At 39.2% G+C, this 21,549-nt stretch overlaps 1 protein-coding gene across 5 annotated transcripts in view; it reads left to right on the top strand.

Annotated features, from left to right (window-relative positions):
• LOC145410795 (uncharacterized) overlaps nt 1–17,142 on the top strand; it is a 54,998-nt gene extending 37,856 nt beyond the window's left edge. For 4 of the 5 annotated variants that reach the window (XM_080280908.1, XM_080280904.1, XM_080280906.1 and 1 more), the window contains 4 exons: nt 2,136–2,258; nt 8,243–8,367; nt 13,013–13,162; nt 15,669–17,142. In XM_080280908.1, coding sequence (XP_080137034.1) covers nt 2,136–2,258; nt 8,243–8,367; nt 13,013–13,162; nt 15,669–15,750 — 480 coding nt within the window. In that variant the 3' untranslated portion in view covers nt 15,751–17,142. The remainder of the gene's footprint in view (nt 1–2,135; nt 2,259–8,242; nt 8,368–13,012; nt 13,163–15,668) is intronic. The other variant, XM_080280905.1, reaches the window with a different exon arrangement.
• The last annotated feature ends 4,407 nt before the right edge of the window (nt 17,143–21,549 follow it).

The following is a 21,549-nucleotide window of genomic DNA, read 5'->3' as shown; positions in this document are numbered from 1 at the left end:
GTACATGTAGAGCATAGGCGCTGATGATCATTTAGATGTATAAAAGGTCTGTTTATTGCCTTCTGGTTATGACGTTGCCATAAACACAACTTTAAAGCGTCATAACTCAAAAGTACATTTTGGCGCCGATGCCCCTTTGGTTCTAGACGCCTCATATATATATCCATCATCCAGTTCTGTGTTGCCCCATTAGGAGCATAGGAGCCTGGGGCAAGGCAAGTTGGTCCTGACATTTAAGATGAGAGTGACCAGACTCATGCATCCCTGAGTTAGCAATAAATCCCAACCACCCCTTGGAATAAACCTACACAGGCTTAATCCAACTGAAGCACCTTAATTACCCACTAAACCACCAGGTGCCATAATATGTAAATATATATATATATATGTATATATATGTATTATATATATATATGTATATATATGTATGTATTCAGTCACAGTCGCTAATTTCTGCCCAGGGGTGCCCTCTTCCTACCCCTGTACACCCAGAGAAGAGGGGAGGGAGGGACAAATGAGCTCCACCCGCCTCTACCCCAGCTCCCAACCCTTCCCCATAACCCTACCCAACCCCCCCCCCACCTGTCATTCTTAACTGGCAGTTATATCTCAAGCTGATTTCATGCTTAACACTCTTGGTCCTACTACTAATACAAACATAGAGCACTAGGATATGTTAAAAGTACGGTACATAGTACAGTATAACTATTAACGAGCTGCAAGATATTAGTGCATTATGATGTTGGCAGTAAAACAAAAATGTTAACAACGGCCACCTTAGGCCTCATGTGTTGGGTGCACTGCTTTGAAAACACACACACACACACACACACACACACACACACACACACACACACACACACACACACACACACACACACACACACACACACACACACACACACGTAAGCACTCAACACACAAGGCCTGGGATGGCCGTTGTTAACGTTTTTGTTTTACTGTCACTGTTAAAATGCATTAATTTCTTGCTGCAGCATGTTCGTAGTTATATACTTTTTACATATCCTAGTGTTTTATTTTTGTGTATTAGTAATGTGACTATGAGTGTAAAGTACAGTATGAGGTTAGCTTGAGATGTAACTGCAATTTGAGAATGACAAGTAGCGGGTTGGAGTGGGTAGGGGTATGGGAGAGGGTTGGCAGCTGGGGTAGGAACATGCAAAGGTCATTTCTTCCCCCCCATCCCGTCTTCCCTGGATATATAGGGGTATAAAGGGGACACCTCTGAGCAGAAATTAGTGATCGTGAGTGTACATGATCATTAAGTAAACATTTAAAATGACATGGATTATTGTTTTACTCACCAGAGAGGCATAGAAGTGTAGATGAATAGTTGTAGGTAGGTACATCCAAGTCCAAGAGCAAATCCAAGCCAGATAAATCCTTAGACAGAGCCCAGAAAAATAAAAAAAAAAGACCAGAAATTTTAAAAAAATTTCTCCTTGAAAAATTTGGAGTACTGTATTACTGTACTGAGATTTTTGGATTATTGGTGGCTGGATCGGAGAACTTTTACTGTATGTATAGATAACAGATAAGAACAGTAAAATTACCCAAATTAGGTTACCTGTGCAATAGATAATAGTGTAAATGCAGAGGTAAAGTTGTGGAGGAAATACAATAATTAATTTTCCACAGGTAGTAGAATACTGAAGGTTGAGATTTTATTAGGAATGATGAAGTCAAACTGTGAGTAAGTTGAAGACATCCTTATATGCAGGGTGTGAACCCACACATAGAAAAGTCTTTTGAGAAAATACAGTACATCATTTTCAGCCAGAATCAGACCCTATTCAGGTTTTGTTGCAAGTTGACCTGAAACTGGTATTTCTTCTCAGTACACAGCTTTTACATATTTGGGTGGTGCTGGAGAGTGAGTGATTGAATGAAATCCAAATGCCAGATAGCAAAGATCATATGGCACTATGTTATGATCTGAAGGTATAGTAATACAAACATCTCTCAGGTCTCTCCGAACCTCCCAAGAGGAGATGGTGTACTACAGAAGGGCACTTTAAGCTTGTAGTTCATTGGATTCCTGCAAATATGGGTATAATTCTCCCTTTAGAACAGTTCACATGACTATGATGTCAAGAGACAATATTTACTTGCAGGCTCCAGTGGCTTCACCTGCAGATGATACAGCCTCTACTTCAGTTTCTGAAATTGGTACCCGGAGGAAGTTGAAGCGCCTCAAGAAGTCCAGAATCAGGGACGAGATGGATCCTGATGATCGGGTAGGTGGCTCCAGATGTTTGTCAAATAGGGAAATAATGAAACTGAATTTTTTTTCTTGTTGTCAGTTGGGGACAAATGAAACTGATTTCTTTTCATTTCTGAATGAGGCTCAGTGTACAGTCAGGAACAGAATCAAGCCAAATACTTCTTCACTTCTACTCCTCGCTTCCCTCTATTGGCTGATATTAACTTGAGAGAGGCTTCCTATTTACCTCTTCCCATAGATGTAGCTCTTTGATATGATGCATCTGAGAGGAAAATGGCAGACATGCCCTGAAAGTGAGGTAGATGCTTCAAACTTTTGTGACAACTTTTGTCATTGACTGCACTTTTTTATAGGAGAAGGATGTTAATCCTCTCAGGAAACCTGGCCCATGCACCCCTACTGCCCTGCACAGTTTCGAGCCAACCAGATATTTTCCCTGCAGTAAAAGTATGTTTTATACTTTTCGTTACAGAACGGGCCCTAATACAGATACCAATTGCAGTATTCTTTTTTCACATTGGAAAGCCAAAAGGTGTAGCTTTCGTTTGTTCTCGGACAGTAAATTTGTAAACTTATAAATTTATGTAGAAATAAACTTGCGGAATGGAGATCATGTTCAAAGGAACCTGATTGATTACGTGCTTGTAGAGAAATCGATGCTGGGTAGCATTGCTGATATGAGGGCATTGACAGGAAGATTTGGAGGATTGTCAGATCATATGATTGTGGTATGGAAGATCAAACTGGGAGGAATGAGGTGGACCAAAGAGAGAGAGGAGCTGTCAGGCAAAGACTCTTGAAGTCGAGAAGCTGAGGATCAAAGAAATGACAGATGAATACATTTCCAAAGTAGGGGAGGAGTTAGAATCAGTGAATTGGAATGAAATGGATCTGGACAGCTCGTGGAATGTATATAGGGGCTGCTTAGTTAGGAGGGCTAAAGCAGTGTGTGGTGTGGCAAGAGTAACAACAGAGAAGAAAAGTGCGGCATGGTGAAATGAAGAGGTTAAGAGAGCAGTGGAGGAAAAGAGAAAGAAGTGGCTAGAGTGGATACACCACAGGGGTTCAGTTAAAATAAGAAATTAATATATTGAGATCAAGAAGCATATAAAGAGATTAGTGAAAAGGAAAAAGAAGGAAGGAGGAAAATGATGATCTAGGAAGAAAAATGAATACAAATTACTCTGAAAACAGGAAATTATTCTGCAAAGAGGTGCAGAAATCTAGAAGTGACAATGGAAAGAAATGTGAAAGTGTGAAGATGTAAGTGGTCGATTATTAACTCATGGGGATGACGTAAGGACCAGATGGAAAGAATATTTTGAAAGTCTGATGAATAGGAATGGAGAAAGCAAAGCAACTGTTAACATGATTGGTTTTGGGGGTTTACAGGAAAGGAATGCAGTGCCAGGAAATGTGACAGTCACAGAGGTGAGGAATGCTGTGAAGCGGCTGAAAAATGGAAACCAGTTGGGGTTGATGAGGTGTATGCAGAGATGATTCAGTGTAGTGGAGAGAGTGGAATGAAATACTTGTTGGAGATATGTAGGAAGGCATGAATGACCAAAACTCTGCCAGTAGAGTGAAAGAAGGCAGTGATTGTACCCCAGAACGAAACTAAAGGTGAGCAAAGTGACTGCAGGAATTATCATGGCATAATTCTATTGAGTGTGGTAAGGAAGGTACTGTATATGGAAGAATTGTAATAGAGAAAGTAAGAGAGATATCTGAAGTCCTAGTGAGTGATGAACAGCCTGGCTTTAGGAGTGACAGAGGATGTGTGGATCAAATATTTGCAGTAAGACAGATAGAGGAGAAGGCATGTAAGAGTGTTTATGACATTTATGGATCTAGAAAATGCACATGACAAAGTAGACAGTGAAGGATGGTGGAAGGTTTTGCGCATGTACGATGTAGATGGTGAGCTGTTAGGCGCCATCAAGAGTTTTTATAATGGTAGTGAGGCATGTGTAAGGGTAAATGGGCATCTAAGTGAATGGTTCACAATCAGTGTGGGTGTGTGACAATGTTGTTATGTCCCCATGGTTGTTCAGTATATATGTGGATGGGGTGATGAGAGAAGTAAAAACATGAGTAATGGAGAGAGGGATGGCATTGGTAATGAATGGTGATTGATGGAATGTCTCAAATTTGTTGTATGCTGATGATGCAATGCTCCTTGCAAACACCAGACAAGAGCTTGGCAGACTAGTGCAGAGTTTTGTAGATACTGTATCTGTGAATGTTGTGCCTTGAGAGTAAATGTAGAAAAGAGTAAAGTGATGGTTATTTAGAGAGAAGGCGACTCCCAGTGTGATGTTACAGTTAATGCAGAGAGACTGGAATTGGTGAGAGAGTTCAAATACCGGGGTACATTGATAGAAAAGACAGGAAAATGAGAAAAAAAAGTGGAAAGTAGAGTGACACAAGGAGGGAAAGTAGCTGGTGCTATGAAGGCCTTGATAAAATACAGTGGCATGAGTGTTGCAGCTGCATGAGTCTTACATGAAGGAGTGTTATTGTGAACTTTAACATACAGATGCGAGACTATGGTGTGGCATGAAAATGAAAGGTCAAGAGTAAGAGCAGTGGAGATGGGACTGCTGAGGAATGTATGTGGATTACAGCGAGTGGATAGGATATGGAATAATTCAATTCGTGAAAGATGTGGCATGAGGAAATCTGTGGACACTAGAATCAGAGAGAGTGTACTGAGATGGTTTGGTCATGTGGAGCGAATTGATAACAATAGAGTGGCAAAAAAGTGAGTTGAAGGAGGGAGGAGACAAGGTAGATCAAGAAGAAGGTGGAGGGATATGGTGGATGATTGTGTGAGGAAGAGAGATATGGAAGTTGGTGAGGCTAGGGGACTGACAAGAGACTGAGCTGGCTGGATGAATTTTGTGTAGAGAAATGCACAACCAGGGATTTGGCTCCTCTTTTTAACGTGACAGCATTCGGATTGACTTTGTCAGATAGATATATGTGAAGCTACAGAACATGGTGAAATTTTTGTTGGCTTATATGAAGGAGCCAGGATTCCATGGGCTTGAATGATAAGTGGATGGAAGTGTGGACCATTGAAATTGGGCAAGCGTAGGCTGTCTGGATGTTGCCACTCCTCCTCCTGCCCTAGGGTGGAAAAGGAAGTTCGATGATGACGACGACGATGAATGAACATGTGAATACCATATTGCGTTCTTTCATGAAGAAATTGGAACTCTCTGAGGAAGTAAAATATCATTATATTAAATACAATCCCTCTTCTGTTTGACATATTTTGCATTATGTTGTGAAATTTCTTATGATATAGTGCAAAGAGCACATGAAAATTTGCTGTTGTACTATTTTCTGGTCCTGATCAAAGTGATATTTATTGTATTATATTAGCCTCAAAAAGTAAAAGATTGTCACTTGCAACTTGTACCAACGAGACACGTTTACGGTTAGGCACACGATTGCCAGACATATGAGCCTATAAAATGTGCATGAAAACAGATCGTATGCCTTTTCTTTCTTGTGTTTTTTCATCCAGTGCTTCATATGCATCTAAATGTGTATGAAAACTGTGAGGAGGATAAGTACAGTACAGTAGATCATACGGGTCAGACGCGTATGAAAACTGTGAGAGGGTTAAAAACTTTAATTTAGAACAAAATCGTATAGATGAAACTAGCCCTGAATACACTTTTGTCCCTAGCTCATGCTTCTCTACATCACTCTGTGTGTGTGTGTGTGTGTGTGTGTGTGTGTGTGTGAGTGTGTTCATTTCACAATAAAGTGATTGATTTTGATTTTTTTAAAATCCCTTCATTTATGAATTAGAATATCTCATATTGGTTTAATCTGAAATTAGCATTATTACTGCATGCATCTTAGACTTTGAAGTAAGGACTAACTGTACAGTTCTGAACTATAAAGATAAGTTTTATATACAGTATTTGGTGTTGCTTATCACTAATACATCTCATATTGGTGTACGTAGCTGTTGGTTCAAATGCAATAATTAATCTTTAAAGAATTATATTCTTAATGTGACCTTTGCATCTCCTTTCCAATAGGAAGAAACAACAAAGGATTCAGCCTCGGTTAGTACAGCTTGCATTATTATGAGCTTGCTATAGATAGATAAATTGTGTTGTCATGATTTTTATGTTCCAGATTCATTACTGCCACATTTACTGGTCTTTTGTAAAGTAGACGAACATTACTTGAGCATTTTTCTTTTTCTTTTCTTTTTTTTTAATGCAAAATATGCAGAGCAGTGTTCACCAACAGCTCTACTTTCATAGCTTGATAATTTATGGTTTTATACAGTAATCCCCCATTTATCTGTCAAGTCAGCGAAGGCCCTGTTGGATATATATATATATATATATATATATATTTTAATTAATGCTGCACTACCCCAGACCGCTCAAGAAGGGGTATGTCCATCCATCCATCATCCAGTCCTATGTTGTCCCATGAAGAGAGGAGGAGCCCAGGGTTAGGCAAGTTGGCCCCAACATTTAAGATGAGAGTGACCAGCTTCACTCATCCCTGAGTGGCATTACATGAGCAGTAAACCCCAACCACCCCTTGGATATAGACCTATGCAGGAGCAGTCCAACTGGGGTGCCTTAATTACTCACTAAACCACCAGGCACCATAATTTGGTTATATGTAACCATACAACCAAATTATGACACCTGGTGGATTAATGGGTAATTATGACGCTCCAATCGGATTGAGCCGGTGCGGGTTTATATCCAAGGGGTGGTTGGGGTTTATTGCTCACGTAATGCTACTCAGAGATGAGTGAGGCTGGTCACTCTCATCTTAAATGTCAGGACCAACTTGCCTAGTCCTTGGCTCATACACTCCTCATAGAGCTCCATAGGATTGGCTGATGGATGGATGGGTGGATTATTATTGTTATTATTATTTTAATCTCGTGTTTTAGTTTCCATATTTTGGTGCCTCTACACTGAATAACAGTCCAAATGGTTTCTTGTAATCTAGGAAGCCATTTACTATGTAGGTTAATAACCATATACTGTAATCAACTGAATGCCAAGTGGTCTGGTGGGTTGTGGTGCTCCACCCAGATGTGGCCCATAATGTTTGCATGATAACCTTTTTTGTAACCTAGTAAGCCATTTACTATGTTGATTGATAACCATATAATCAGATGAATGCCAGGTGGTTTAGTGAATTATGGTGCTCCACCCGGATGTGGCCCTAAATGTTGGAGTTTGATACAGTACTCTTATAATGCAGCTCATGATTGAGGAACCAATTGCACACACCTTTATTATCCGCACTAAGTAGCTGGGCATAGATGAGGAGCCAGCATGTGGTGGCACTGTGCACCCTGGGTAGTGTAGATACATTTTCCACTGAAGAGCCAAGCCTCATCATATTTCCCTGCACCTTCCTCTTGGAAGAATGATGGTCCAATCCTGGTGAGGTACTGTTTGCTACAAGGTGTTGAATCTCTACATGATACATGTACTGTACTATACCTGTAAGATGGTCCCACATAAGCAGTTGCTTACCTGTGGTTGATGGGTCTACTTGACTAGACAGACGGGTTAAGCAACAAAAACAGCTAAGTTGTCTATCCTTGAGCCCCCGTGGCCCAGTGGAGCAATAAAGAACTTAATAATGGATTGGTAGAGAGTTGATTTTTGTGTTTTAAAATATCTTTTCTTTTATGTTTTAATATTTCTTGCAAGTCCCAGTTAATTAATATGGAAAGAAATTTCTCTCGTTAAAACAAAAAAACATGTACAGTTTCATATGACGGTAAGCTGTTACTTTTTTTTTTTTTTTTTTTTTTGCAATAATAAATAAAAGAATAGTGGTGATCATCACAACACAGTGAAATTTACTTATACCTTTCACTACACTGTATGATGAAAATACTAAAACCTTTGTTAAAACCACATGTTGAAAATACATACCGTCAGTATGTTTTGCAAGCTAAACAAAGATTAAAATGTTTATTCCTAGGTGATGTCATCACTATTGGAGGGACTACATGTTAACAATCAGTTCATGGAGAACTTTAATCCCAAGAACAGTGAGAGGGTCCGCCGCAAAAAGAAGAAAGTCCAGTACTTCAACTCTACTGGCAGGTAAGTTTTGTTTAGATCATTGTAACAGTTTTATTAACTCTGATAAAATTTAAAGAACTTGTTTTTCATCATCTTTGTCATATATATATATATATATATATATATATATATATATATATATATTTTAGATTCCTGAGCTAACCAGATAATCTTGCTGTAGTAAGTCATATAACAGAGTAGTTATACATTGCTGATTGTTTTTAAATGCAGTACATGACCTTCCTTAGCATGCCATTATGAGAATATTCAGGCTGAATAAAATCATGGTGGTGGCAAATAATGAATAAATAAATAAAATACAGTTAAAAATCATCATATTATGCTAGTATACTTACAAGAGTTATGCTTTACAGTAGCCTAATTTTGATATATTTAACATCATCATCATCACTGGCAGATTTAGGGGAGGGGCCATGGCCTCCCCAGGAGGTATGTTGGCATCCCTCTGTAATTCCCTCCAGTTGTTTGCTGCGCCTCTTGTTCCTTTCAACTCCTAGGGCCATAGGCAAGAAGAAGCACCTCACCGTCACCCAGACATATAGATACCACACACAAAAAGTATCTTTTAATACATGTTTGTGTGTGTGTGTGTGTGTGGAAATGGGGATGTTAGTCATTCGCTGTATATCTATCCTAACTCTCCAAAAGTTACTGATAAGAATTAGATATGTATGTACAGTAATAAGCAGTGAAAATTTAAATAAGCTGGCTACTAGCGGGTGCCCTCATTCTTGTTTGCCCCCCCCCCCCCGAATAGCCATCTATGGTGCCCCTTTCTTGCTTGGTCCTCCCCCCCCCAGAATAGCTGTCTATGGCACCCCTTTCTTGCTTGGTTCCCCCCCCAGAGTAGCCATCTAGGTCCGCTTATGATGATGATCATCATCATCTTCATCTAATTTTGTGTTGCTCCACAAGGAGCATAGGCAAGTTGGTCCTGACATTTAAGATGAGAGTGACCAGCCTCACTCATCCCTGAGTGGCATTATGTGAGCAATAAACGCCAACCATACCTTGGATAAAAACCTGCACATGCTCAGTCTGATTGGAGTGCCTTAATTACCCACTAAACCACCAGGCGCCATAATTTGGTTGTATGGTTACCACCCATCATATGAAATGGTTTCCTGGTGTACAGGAAACCATTTGGCTTGTCACCCAGTGTAGAGTCACTCATAGGCAGAAGGAAGAGGGAAGAATGAAGGAAACAAATACAGAAGAAGAGGTGTAGAGTCACCCGTAGGCATAAGGAACAGGAAACAATGAAGGAAAACAGACAGAAGAGATCGAAAGGAAAGGAAGGAAGGAAGGAGGAGAGGAAAGGGCAGTCACCCGAGAGCAGCACTACATTGAGTGAGTGGATGATGAGGGCCCCCACCTACCACACACCAGTAGTTATACATATATATATATATATATATATATATATATATATATATTTTGTATGTGTCGTTTCTGCATGGTTGTTCAGTCTGTATATGGATGGGGTTATAAAGGAGATACAAGGTAGGGCAGAGGATGTTGGAGTGGCGTTAATGAGAGACTGCATTGTGTGGAAACTCCCTGTACTATTGTTTGCAGATGATACTGTGTTGTTAAGTGAAGACAGAGGGGAGCTGCAAGGCTTGGTGAATGAGTTTGGGAGAGTGTGTAAGAAATGGAATCTAAAGGTGAATGTAGGGAAGAGTAAAGCTATGGTCTTTGAGAAAAATGAATGTTCAGTGAATGTACAATGAGGTTGGATGATGAGGAAATGGGAAATGTGAGTGCATTTAAGTACTTGGGTAGTGTGATGAGTAAGGATGGAAGTTTGGAGGATGAAGTACTTGAAAGGGTACAACAAGGAAGAAAGGTTGCTGGTTCTTTGAAAGCAGTGATAAGAAACAAGAAACTGAGCATGGAAGTGAAAAAGTTACTACATGACAGTATTGTGATACCATCTGTAACATATGGAAATGATGCTTTGGCTTTGTTGAAGGGACACACAGGACTCAAGTCAATGGTGAGAGCAGTGGAAATGAGTTTTTGAGAGGAGCATTTGGAGTCACATAGAGAGACTGACTGACAAATGAGGACGTGAAAGAGCATTGTGGTGTGGGTGTGGATGTGATAGGAAGTGTTAGGAGAAGCATATTGAGGTGATTTGGCCATGTGGAGAGGATAGAGAGTGAGAGACTGATGAGGAAAATGTATGTGAATGAGATGGAGGAGGGGAGAGGGAGGGGGAGGCCAAGGATGAGACGGAGGAGTGGAGAGGTATATGAGAGAGGGGGTTTGTGAGCTGGGAGCAGGACAGTGAAATGGCAGGGGACAAGACAACATGGAGGTGATTTGTTTGTGGCCACCACTTATGGGATTAAGGTGTCTGGCAATAGTTAGATAGATATTTAGATATTTGCTGATAGCTGCAATCAAGTCCACCAGAGCAATATTACTTCCTGTTTTTACAGTAAACTCTCAATTATCCAGCGCAATTCAGCCAAGCCCTGCGTCAGTTAAAGTAAAATGCCAGATATTGCATAATACCCCCCATTGGTTCAATATTTGGCCTCGAGCCAGATATTGCATTACTATCCATCTCAAACTTCTATCCTAAAAACTTTTCCATGAGCAAAAGATGAAAGTTAAGTATATAATCAATATAATTAATGATACAGTACAGTCATACAGCACCGGTTGGCTACTGTTTATGAGCTGGTTGATACGTCTCAGCACCGAATGTTTCATAAAACCGCCAGATGTGTCTTGTTTCGGTGCGGAATGTTCCATAATTTTGCCAGATATTACTTTAATAAAGCTGAGCCAATAGAGCTGGTTATTGGATTGTGCTGGATATTGCAGTGATGGATAAACTAAAGTCTGCTGTATTGTTAGGGCCCAAGGCTTATCTGGACATGAATCCAGTGGACTTGCAGGATGAAGCTGTCCTTCTCCGGTCTAGTTGGACACTTGATGTGCTAATGTGTTATGGTTTACAACCAACATAGGGACCGGAGTTGTAAATCTGAATGTAGTGTTTACAGTAATAGTTTTGGGTAGCAGTTTTCATCTTTTTTTCAAGTTGTCTCCCCTCCCCTCATAGCTTTAATCCACAAATCCATGCCTCCCCACCCCTGTGTCCTGCCATCATCTGATTCTAAAAACTCATTCCTGGATTGTTGTTGTTATTATTGCCACTGGTTCAAATGGATATTAACCCAGGTGAATACAGGCTGAATTAGCCCTTTTCCTGCAATCCATTATCCCCTTATTCAGGAGATAAATGAGGGAGTTGAGGGAGATTTATATTTTAGTTGGGATGCCGTTCATTTTGCAATACAAGACTTTTTGGTACCTGTAATTTTCCCTTGAAATGACCATTTTAAATAAAGAGAGAGAGAGAGAGAAAGAGAGAGAGAGAGAAGCAGGAAGGTGACTAGGTGACAGACTGAAAAGGAAAAAAACAACCTATTACATTGCTACAAAGAAAAATGTGCTATGAAGGCTGCACACGCACGCACGCACGCATGCGCGCACACACACACACACACACACACACACACACACACACACACACACACACACACACACACACACACACACACACACACACACACACACACACACACACACACACACACACACACACACACACACACACACACACACACACACACACACACACACACACACACACACACACACACACACACACACACACACACACACACACACACACACACACACACACACACACACACACACACACACACACACACACACACACACACACACACACACACACACACACACACACACACACACACACACACACACACACACACACACACACACACACACACACACACACACACACACACACACACACACACACACACACACACACACACACACACACACACACACACACACACACACACACACACACACACACACACACACACACACACACACACACACACACACACACACACACACACACACACACACACACACACACACACACACACACACACACACACACACACACACACACACACACACACACACACACACACACACACACACACACACACACACACACACACACACACACACACACACACACACACACACACACACACACACACACACACACACACACACACACACTCACACACACACACACACACACACACACACACACACACACACACACACACACACACACACACACACACACACACACACACACACACACACACACACACACACACACACACACACACACACACACACACACACACATTGTTCAGGGCACCCTATTTTTGCTCTGAGATCTTTTGCCCTCCTTGGAAATTGCTTGCCCCCCTGGTTGAGAATCACTGGTTTAGGGGAAGATTAGAGCTTATCAGAACTGAATGCCTGCCTTTGACCCATTTGTAGCTGATAGCCCATTGAACCTGAGGACACTTTTTTTTTTTATTATTTTTTTTCTGTCAATGAATTTATGCAGTTTAGGAAAGATTTTTAAAACTGTAAGAACCCAGTAAGAGGCTTTGCTTTAGTTGAATATACCGTTATCTTATGGTAGTAGCAGGAATATAGTACTGTAAACTAAAAATGATGCCACTGAGATGCCAGAGATTTATCTCCAACAACTCCTCAGGGGGAAGAGAGATTGCCAGACGGTCCATGCATCTGATGGGAAGCTGGCTGGGACAGGCAAGGACCTGTGTGACTGCCTGCATGCTGACTGCCCTGGCTGCCACTTCCCCTGCCCCAAGTGTGGCTCGGGCAAGTGTGGCAATGAGTGCAGGTGAGGACAGTAGATCATTAAATAAGGAAACTGGATAGATATACAGGTCCTAATGTTTTTACTGCTGTGATTTTTCTCACCTGAGCAAAATTTCTGGTGTTAGCCCAGGTAAAATATCTAGGTGTAGCAGTCGTATAGATAGCATTACTCAAGATTGTTGTTGAAGTCTTTGACCAAGATTTCTGTCAGTTGAATAATGTTGTTTGTTAGCTTGAATAAAAAGCTGAAGTACACCAACCACAGCAAAAGGATTAACATGCTTGCTTTCTAGACCCTATAGTCGCGGCACACGACTCTGAGGTTATCATTATCGTACCCTGGCAACCTACCATTCAAAAGTGCATCCCATTTCGTGTATAATATGGGACGCATGTGATTCGTTTATAATTTGTTTGTGTATTATAATATTCGTGTATAATATATTCATGCATAATGATATGAATTGTGTATAATATGATTAGAAATCGGACGCACTTTTGAATGATAGGTTGCCAGGATACGATAATGACAACCTCAGAGTCGTGCTCTGCGACTATAGTGATGTAAAATTTATTCTTTTCATCCCAAGGACAAAATATTTCATTCTTTTGGTGTGTCCCGACAGTTTCATTAGGCTTAGGACAAACTTTGAAATGGAAGGGTTATACATTGTGTAGTCTTCATTGACCCCAGCACTACTAGCAAGCTTTCCTAAGGTGAATGAAGTTGTCTGGTTGTAGCAAGAATTAAATTTTAAAAGCCATTCTCAGGATGAAGTAATATCACCAAGGGGAGTAGTCTGGTCATTTATCCATAACTATATTGGCTTGTGGTAGCCTAGCCATGATTTCCTATACTTCTAAGGGGGGTAATATGGGATTGGCTATTAGCATTTTAACATTCATAACCTCCTCTTCCAGGTGACATTTTTGAGCTTCTTACTACATCCAGATTATTTTTTTCGGCTTAGGAAAGGCATTTTGGACTGGACATGTTATGTATAGCATGAGTCAGCTTCTTCATTACTAGAGTTAAATAAAATTGTTGCATAATGTCATGGAAAGAGCAAGAATAAAATAAAAATGCTGTCATCATGTTGAAGGGATTAACAATTTGTCCCAGTAGCTTCCTTTTCAACTATTCCTATAATTTCTCTCTCAACCTATTCTCACTTTCATCACTCTATTCCCACTCCTTTCACCTTTTCCTGTCTCTTCCTCCCCTCGACACGCATATTCTTCTTGTCTTCCATTCACCTCCTTCTTCCTTTCCCTCTACAGTGTCTGCTAATTCCTCAACCCCCTCTGATTTTTTCCTCTGTCTACAAATTTTGCTTTCTTCCTTTGCCTCATCTCCTTGATATCTTTATTTACCCATTAACTAAGTAATGAGAGTTTTAATTATCTGAGTAATGAAGCAAATTTCTCACTAATTTTTAGTTGTATGTGAATATGCTGTTGGTAGTTCTTCCTTTTTCATACTTTCTTTTTCCTTGTTATCTTTGTTTTACGTGAGCACGTCCTTAGGTGGGAAGAAAAGTCAGGATGATGATGATGATGATGATGTATTCTTTTCAGCACTTTCTGTCTGTTCCCTCTAATCCTCTGTTCTCATACCGTACTTCTTGAGGCTCACTATTGGCCAGTATACAATGTGTGAAAGGGATTATATACCTCCGCCAGGAGATGTCTGTTGTACCCCACGTTGGGTTGTTGGTTTGTCTTTCTGTCTGTTTGTTAGCAGGATTACTCAAAAAGGTAAGAACAGATTTTGAAGAAATTTTGTGGAAAGGTTGGCCATGAATCAGTGAATAAATGATTACATTTTGGGCTGGATCAGGACCTGGATCTGGAGTATCCCACACGATATCTCCAAAAGTTCTCAGTGCATTTCAATTAAATTTTTCAGAAAGGAGTGCCATGGACCAAGAAAGAATAGATTAAAATTTGGGGCTGATCCAGATCAGATCTGGATCCTATATCCACAGATCCAGATCCAGGATTACTCAAAAAGTTATGAACGGATTTTGATGAAATTTTGTGGAAGGGTGGGTCATGGGCCAAGGAAGAAATTATTAAATTTTATGCCGGATCCGGATCCGGAGTATCTCGCACAATATCTCCAAAATTTCTCAATGAATTTCTGTGAAATCTTGTGGAAAGGTGGGCCATGGACCAAGAAAGAGTTGATTAAATTTTTGGGTGGATCTGGATCCAGACCCTATATCCATGGATCTGGATCTGGATTCTTTTTGATGGCACTGGCATTGGCGGAGGTATGCGCTGTCTGAGCTCTTTCTAGTTCAAGAATTGTTTTACATCATAATCGTGTACCTTTATCATCATCATCATCATTCACAATTGTCATATTTGTGTTTTCATATTTCTAATGTGAGGCAGGAGAAAACTAGAAAAGGAATATGCAAAGTGTAGTATTAGACAGTTTTTTAAATAATACTAATACATGTACACTGCAGTAGAGTTGTAGGTGATAGTCCTTGCGCTTACTTCTTTTCCTTCCTTTTCAGAATCAGTCGGAAATGGTATTATGACTCTGTTGAAGTTGAGGGTACAAAATTGCGGTGGCACAATGAATACATGAAGAAATAATGTGGCACTCCCAGGAAGTGAGATTTGTGGTTGTCTCAGGCATTAATGGCAGGCAGATGAAAGTTTCAAAACTAAGTAAGGATGGTAAGAATGTAAGTATAAAGTTGTAAAAAGTACATGCAGAACTCTGGTATTTTTTATGTCTCCAGTATAATGAACAGTATTTGAATAGATGTCCTAAATGGATACTGTATTTTGAAATGTTGACCATCAGTATTATCATTAATATTATTGAAAATTAGTAACTTATTGATATTAATCATCTGTATCTACTCCATTAAATAACTGGTTTATTGTTTGTACAGTAGTGTATAAGAGCAAATACTTCATATCTCGAAATTAACTCTGTCGGATATGTTTTCTGTGAAGCTTCAGAATGTGGCAAAAGTTTTTTGGCACATCAGATAGAGCCAGGATTCCCTGGGCTTGAGTGATGAGTGAATGGAAGCATGACCCATTGGACTGGGCAAACTTGAGCTGTCTGGACACTGCTACTCCTCACCCATCCCTAGGGTGGAAAAGGAGGTCTGGTTGATGATGATGATGATGATGATGAAATTGTGACATAATGTCAAGATATTCCTAGTTATAAATTGAGTACCAGGTCATTATAGTATACTGTATAGCAGTATTAATTTACTGTATAGACATAAGTGATAATATGTAATGTAGAAATGACAAACATATGTATAATGATATAATTTTCATATACTGTAATATGTTAATGGATGTCATTCTCTTTAGTTTGCTAAAATCTTACTTGTAAGTATGAACTGGAGGGCTTATTTTTTGTAGGCACAGCTAGTATAGTAATACACTGATTATTTGTTTTTTATTTTGATATTATTTAAGTATGTGGATATATGGTGCCATTTACAGAGTCCTGTTGACGAAGTTGTATCTATATTGACACTTGGGCCATTAGCTTTCATCCCCTGACAGGGAAAGCAGTAAAGATTTTTCATCTCAAAGGGTATGTTGGTTAACATTTTTACTTTAGAATCTGAATTACATCTTTCGTCATAACTGTAAAGCAGTACGTGCAGCAGAAAACAGCCCAGAACTGCAATATTAGCTTCTAAATGGTTTAGTGTTGTATTTCTGCTACTGCCATTTGATTTTATTCAATTCTGGTAGATCTCTGACCTTCCGGCAGTAGCCTGTTAACAGTTATGTCTTATACTTTACTGTTGATAGTTTTAGAGAATTTCATTTATCTTTTGGAAAATCTCTCACTATACAGCTGTTAAAAAGTGTCCATTAAGCTCATCTGCTGTGATTGATCCCCACAAGGCTAAATCAGATCATCAAAAGAGAGAAGAAAATATAGATTACAGTACAGTCTTTTTGTTGACAAGGTGTCACTGTCACAGGCTGTATATTAGTATTCACTGTTCAGTAATCATCCAGATTTTTTTAAATAAATAAGAAATTACCATTTATAAAACATGAAAATAATGGTATTATTATTTGCCCTTATGAATACTCATGAATACTCACTACATGCTGAGGCAGGTAAAAAGGTTGGGAAGATGATGAACTCTTTTGTTACTCTGACTGCTGTAAATGCATGCAAATTGCTCGTTAATACCTTTTAACAGCTCATCTTTCAGTTTGGCATTTTGAAAATACAGTATTGAATTATGGCAAATTGCATGTATTAAGTAAGTAGACTATTGAACTAATCCAAGTAAAAGGTTTTGATTTATTAAATCCAGCTATAAAGTAAAGATTGTATGGTCCCCACAGTATGGTACAAGAGAAGTGGAAGAAGCCTGTAAGAATAAACTGTAATTTGTTTAGAGCAAATGATGCTCTTGGTACAATGTGTTTGTGAATGGAGGGAGACTTGAGTATTTTGAGTATAAATTCTTAGGTGCAATAGTAGAAGAGAGACATAATGGTTAAAGGAGATGGAGTTCAAGTGGCTGTAGTAAGAAGAATGGTTGGTGCTACAAAGACCCTAATATGGAACAAGAAGACAGTATGGTAGTGTACACATTGACATAAGGGTATGAGGTTGGTAAAACATGAGTGAAAAGTCACATGTGAGTAGTGTGAAATCAGAACTGTTAAGGAATGTATGTGGATTGCATAGAGTGGAGAGAATAAGCAACCTAGAGGTTCGTTGAGGTTACAGAATAAGGAAATTTATTAATGGTAACATGTAAGAGAATTTATTGAAATTGAATGATCATATGGAAAGAATGGATATAGATAGGATGGTGAAACAGGTATATGTTAGTGTGAGTTTGAAGGTGGGAGGATGACTGGTAATCCATGCTGAAGGTGGATGGGTACAGTAAATGAGTTTGTAAGAAAGGAAGATATGAAAGTTGAGGAAGCTAAGGAGCTGACATAAGATCCAGATGTTTGGATGAAGCACATGACAATTTTGGCACCCCATTTTTAACCTGAGAGCGAAGGGAATGAGTCTAGCCCATGTGTATGCATAGTTCATCTTTAAACATTAGTACTAAAATGTATGTGCAGATGGTTACTGCTTGGATTTGAAGCCAACATTTCAAAGGCTTGAATGGAGCCTTGAAGTACAGGGCAAGAATTCATATTGGAGGAAGTTGTGTGCTAAATTGTGCAAAGCTAAGAAATGCCCAAAGGTTTTTATGTACAGTACTTTCAAAAATAAAAGGTGATTTGTTGCTGAAATGATCTGGGCTATGTTAACCCAACTTTGTTCCCTCCAGGGTCCCCCAAAGGAGATGCCAGTTACCATTTACTGAATGATGTTTGGATTGCCCTTTTTTTATTTATTTATTTTTTTTATGTATTCGACTCCGGACAAAGGCTTCAGGGCCTATCCCAAGGCCTAGCAGTCCTCCTACACACCTCCATATGTCACCACTTTGGCACCAACACCCACCATCCATACTGAATACATGCTAAGGCTGTCTCATACAGGACTGGTGTACTGGTATTGACCAATTTCACTGGGTATGCTGTTTCACAGTGCTCCTACTTAAAGTGCTTTGTCTTCCTTTGTTTCTACATCCAGCCTCATCCCATCAGTGGAAATTAGAAATCCAGGAATGGGAATGGAACAGCAGGGATTTCAGTTTCATTAAAATGGTTCTGCTCTTCCACAGGACCCATTCATATGTTATTAAAACACTCCACTGGTATAACCACATCTTTCCCATGTATGGTAGCTCAAGCATCTATAGCATGGGTATGCACCCAGTTGCAACAGATATTCTGCTGCCTGAGCCTGATTACTCTCAGAAGTCTTTTGTTATAGTTATGTTGAAGGATTGTAAGTGTTTATCATAAAAACTGGTGAATGTTTCCACAGAGGTACGGTAACCTTTAAGCCAAGAATCACTCGTCTAATCACAAACTTATCTTGGCCAATTATGTCACATCATCCGAGCCAAAAAGATACTGTATCTTGATAACCTCTAAGCTTGACTTACTTACAAACAGCTGTAACCAGAAGATAAATGTAGCTATGGTTTTTTTCATTCTTTCATTCATCATCTAATCTTGTGTTGCCCCGAGAGGAACGTAGGAGCCCAGGACTAGGCAAGTTGGTCCTGACATATGAGTGACCAGTCTCACTCATCCCTGATTGGCATAATGTGAGCAATAAACACCACCCACCCCATCAATATAAACCTGCAAAGGCTTAATCCAATTGGAGCACCTTAATTGCCCCCTAAACCACCAGGTGCCATAATTTGGTTTATCGTTACCACCCACCATAGTAAATGGTTTTCTGGTGTATAGGAAACCATTTGGCTTGTCATTCAGTATAGTCACCTGTAGACAGAAGGAAGAGGAAAGAAAGACAGAAGAGGATGGAAGGAAAGAAGGAAGAAAAAGAAGAAAGGGCAGTCACCCGGGAGCAGCACTGTATCGAGTGAGTTGATGGTGAGTGCCCCCTTTAGTATTTGAGACTGTTTGGATCTTTGTACCTGTTCAGTTATTATGAGACTGAGTTGTCCCTAGGTGAAAAAATGAATCCACAAGAAAAGGAAATATTGGGTAAGAATTAACAACACAGTTTATTTCATGTTATTTTACAGTTTTTCCATTTAAAAATTTTGATTGCTTAAAAATTTAAATTCATATTATTTATTCATTTATCCAATACCAAAACTATACTTTCTTTGAGATGCGGATTTATACATGACACTTTGATAGTTGATGAGGAAGACAAGCAAATGCTTCTGTAAGGCAAGAGAGGATTGATCACTTGACTTCATGAGGGTTAATCTCTTCAGCCAGTGGATGTATTTTCAGTTTTAGTCTTGCTATCTGTGGATGTTTTTATTCAGTTTGGATTTAATTTTTGGACTGGAAGGGTTACATAGTCATTATAAGCCATTTTACTACCAGTGACTTTCCTACGCTGAATAAAACTATCTGCAGGTGGCAAAACATAAACTGATATAATACATTATCATGGTGAAAGGATTAAGCTGTGTTATGTGGAAGTATCCATGTGTGTGTACACCATATGTATATGTTTGTTAGTTAGTATGTTGGAAGTGACAAAATGATAAGTTTGTATAGTTTTAGCTATATAAAGGAATAAATATAAGTATGTATAGTTGTATCATGTATGTATTGGAAGAATGTTTAGTTGTATTGTGTGTATTGGAAGGAATGTGATTGATGAGTTAATGATAATATTTGTCTTGGGTGGTTCTGTGCTATCTGTTTTATGTATGAGATTTTTTTTTCCAGAAAACTGAAATATGTCAAATGTATTGCTGTATTTATGAGGGCATGCCTTTTTTAACATACTCTGGATCAGATGATCAAGTACAGTATACTACACATGAACATGGAACAGTATCAGTGTGTAGCAGAGGTCCAGTAGGTGGTATACCAGGCAACCTTGACATATTCATGTGTTTGTTGGCAGTAGTAAGATGAACAAATGAGATTGTCAGTTATTAACTGCAATGATCACATAACTGTGACACATGTATGCTCGGAAATAAAGAAAGCCAGACTTCTGCTATACACTGATCCTGTCCATGATTCAGGTATGGTATACTGTATGTCATGTGTGTGTTTGCACTTGCAGTATTTGAATGTCTGCTTGCAAACCATGTGAGTGGACTGGTGTTACTTGGACTGTTGTGTCAAGGTGCTCACTAAAACATTTCATCTGACCTACTCAGTGTACAGAACAGTGCAGTAAGTCCTGATTACGTGTTGGGGATTTTATTCTTCCCACATACAACCGGCACTGTAACCTGGGGGAAATTAGTATACCAGCTTTACAGTTAGCAGTTTATTTTTGATAGGCTAACTTTTTTGTAATTTTCTGTAGAATTAATAAGAAAAAAAAAGAACCTTAAAAAGGCGCACATAATAAGGACTTACTGTAGTTTCCTTAATTACCAACAGCTGCTACTCTGTCATTATTTTGTAAGGTATAAGGATTACAGATGCCTTTTGATTTGTTAAAAAAAAAAAAAAATTGCAACTGAGATGTAACAACAATTCATATACTATTACATGGTTTTCCTTAAGCCTCATCTCCATTACAGCAGACAAAATTCTTCCTTGTTTCGATTAGAAATTGGTATGAAGATTTTCAAGTAATGAAAATCTTCATTCCAATTCATATTGTAGACATTAAAATTGGTATGAAGATATTCACGTAATGAAAATCTTCATTCCAATTCATACTTTAGACATTAACAGCTCACATAATTTACCATTTTTAATCAGAATTTATATTTCAGTTAGTAATGTCAAACTGTATACATGCATAAGGTTTAGATACAGTCATAAAAAAGACTGCTTGAATCATGCACCTCATGT

Source organism: Coenobita brevimanus, chromosome 86, assembly GCF_032717465.1.
Source record: "Coenobita brevimanus isolate Jiangsu-jjx chromosome 86, ASM3271746v2, whole genome shotgun sequence".
Taxonomy (NCBI): Eukaryota; Metazoa; Arthropoda; class Malacostraca; order Decapoda; family Coenobitidae; genus Coenobita; species Coenobita brevimanus.
Note: the sequence above shows the minus strand (reverse complement) of the source record. Positions and strands in the feature narration are given on the sequence as shown.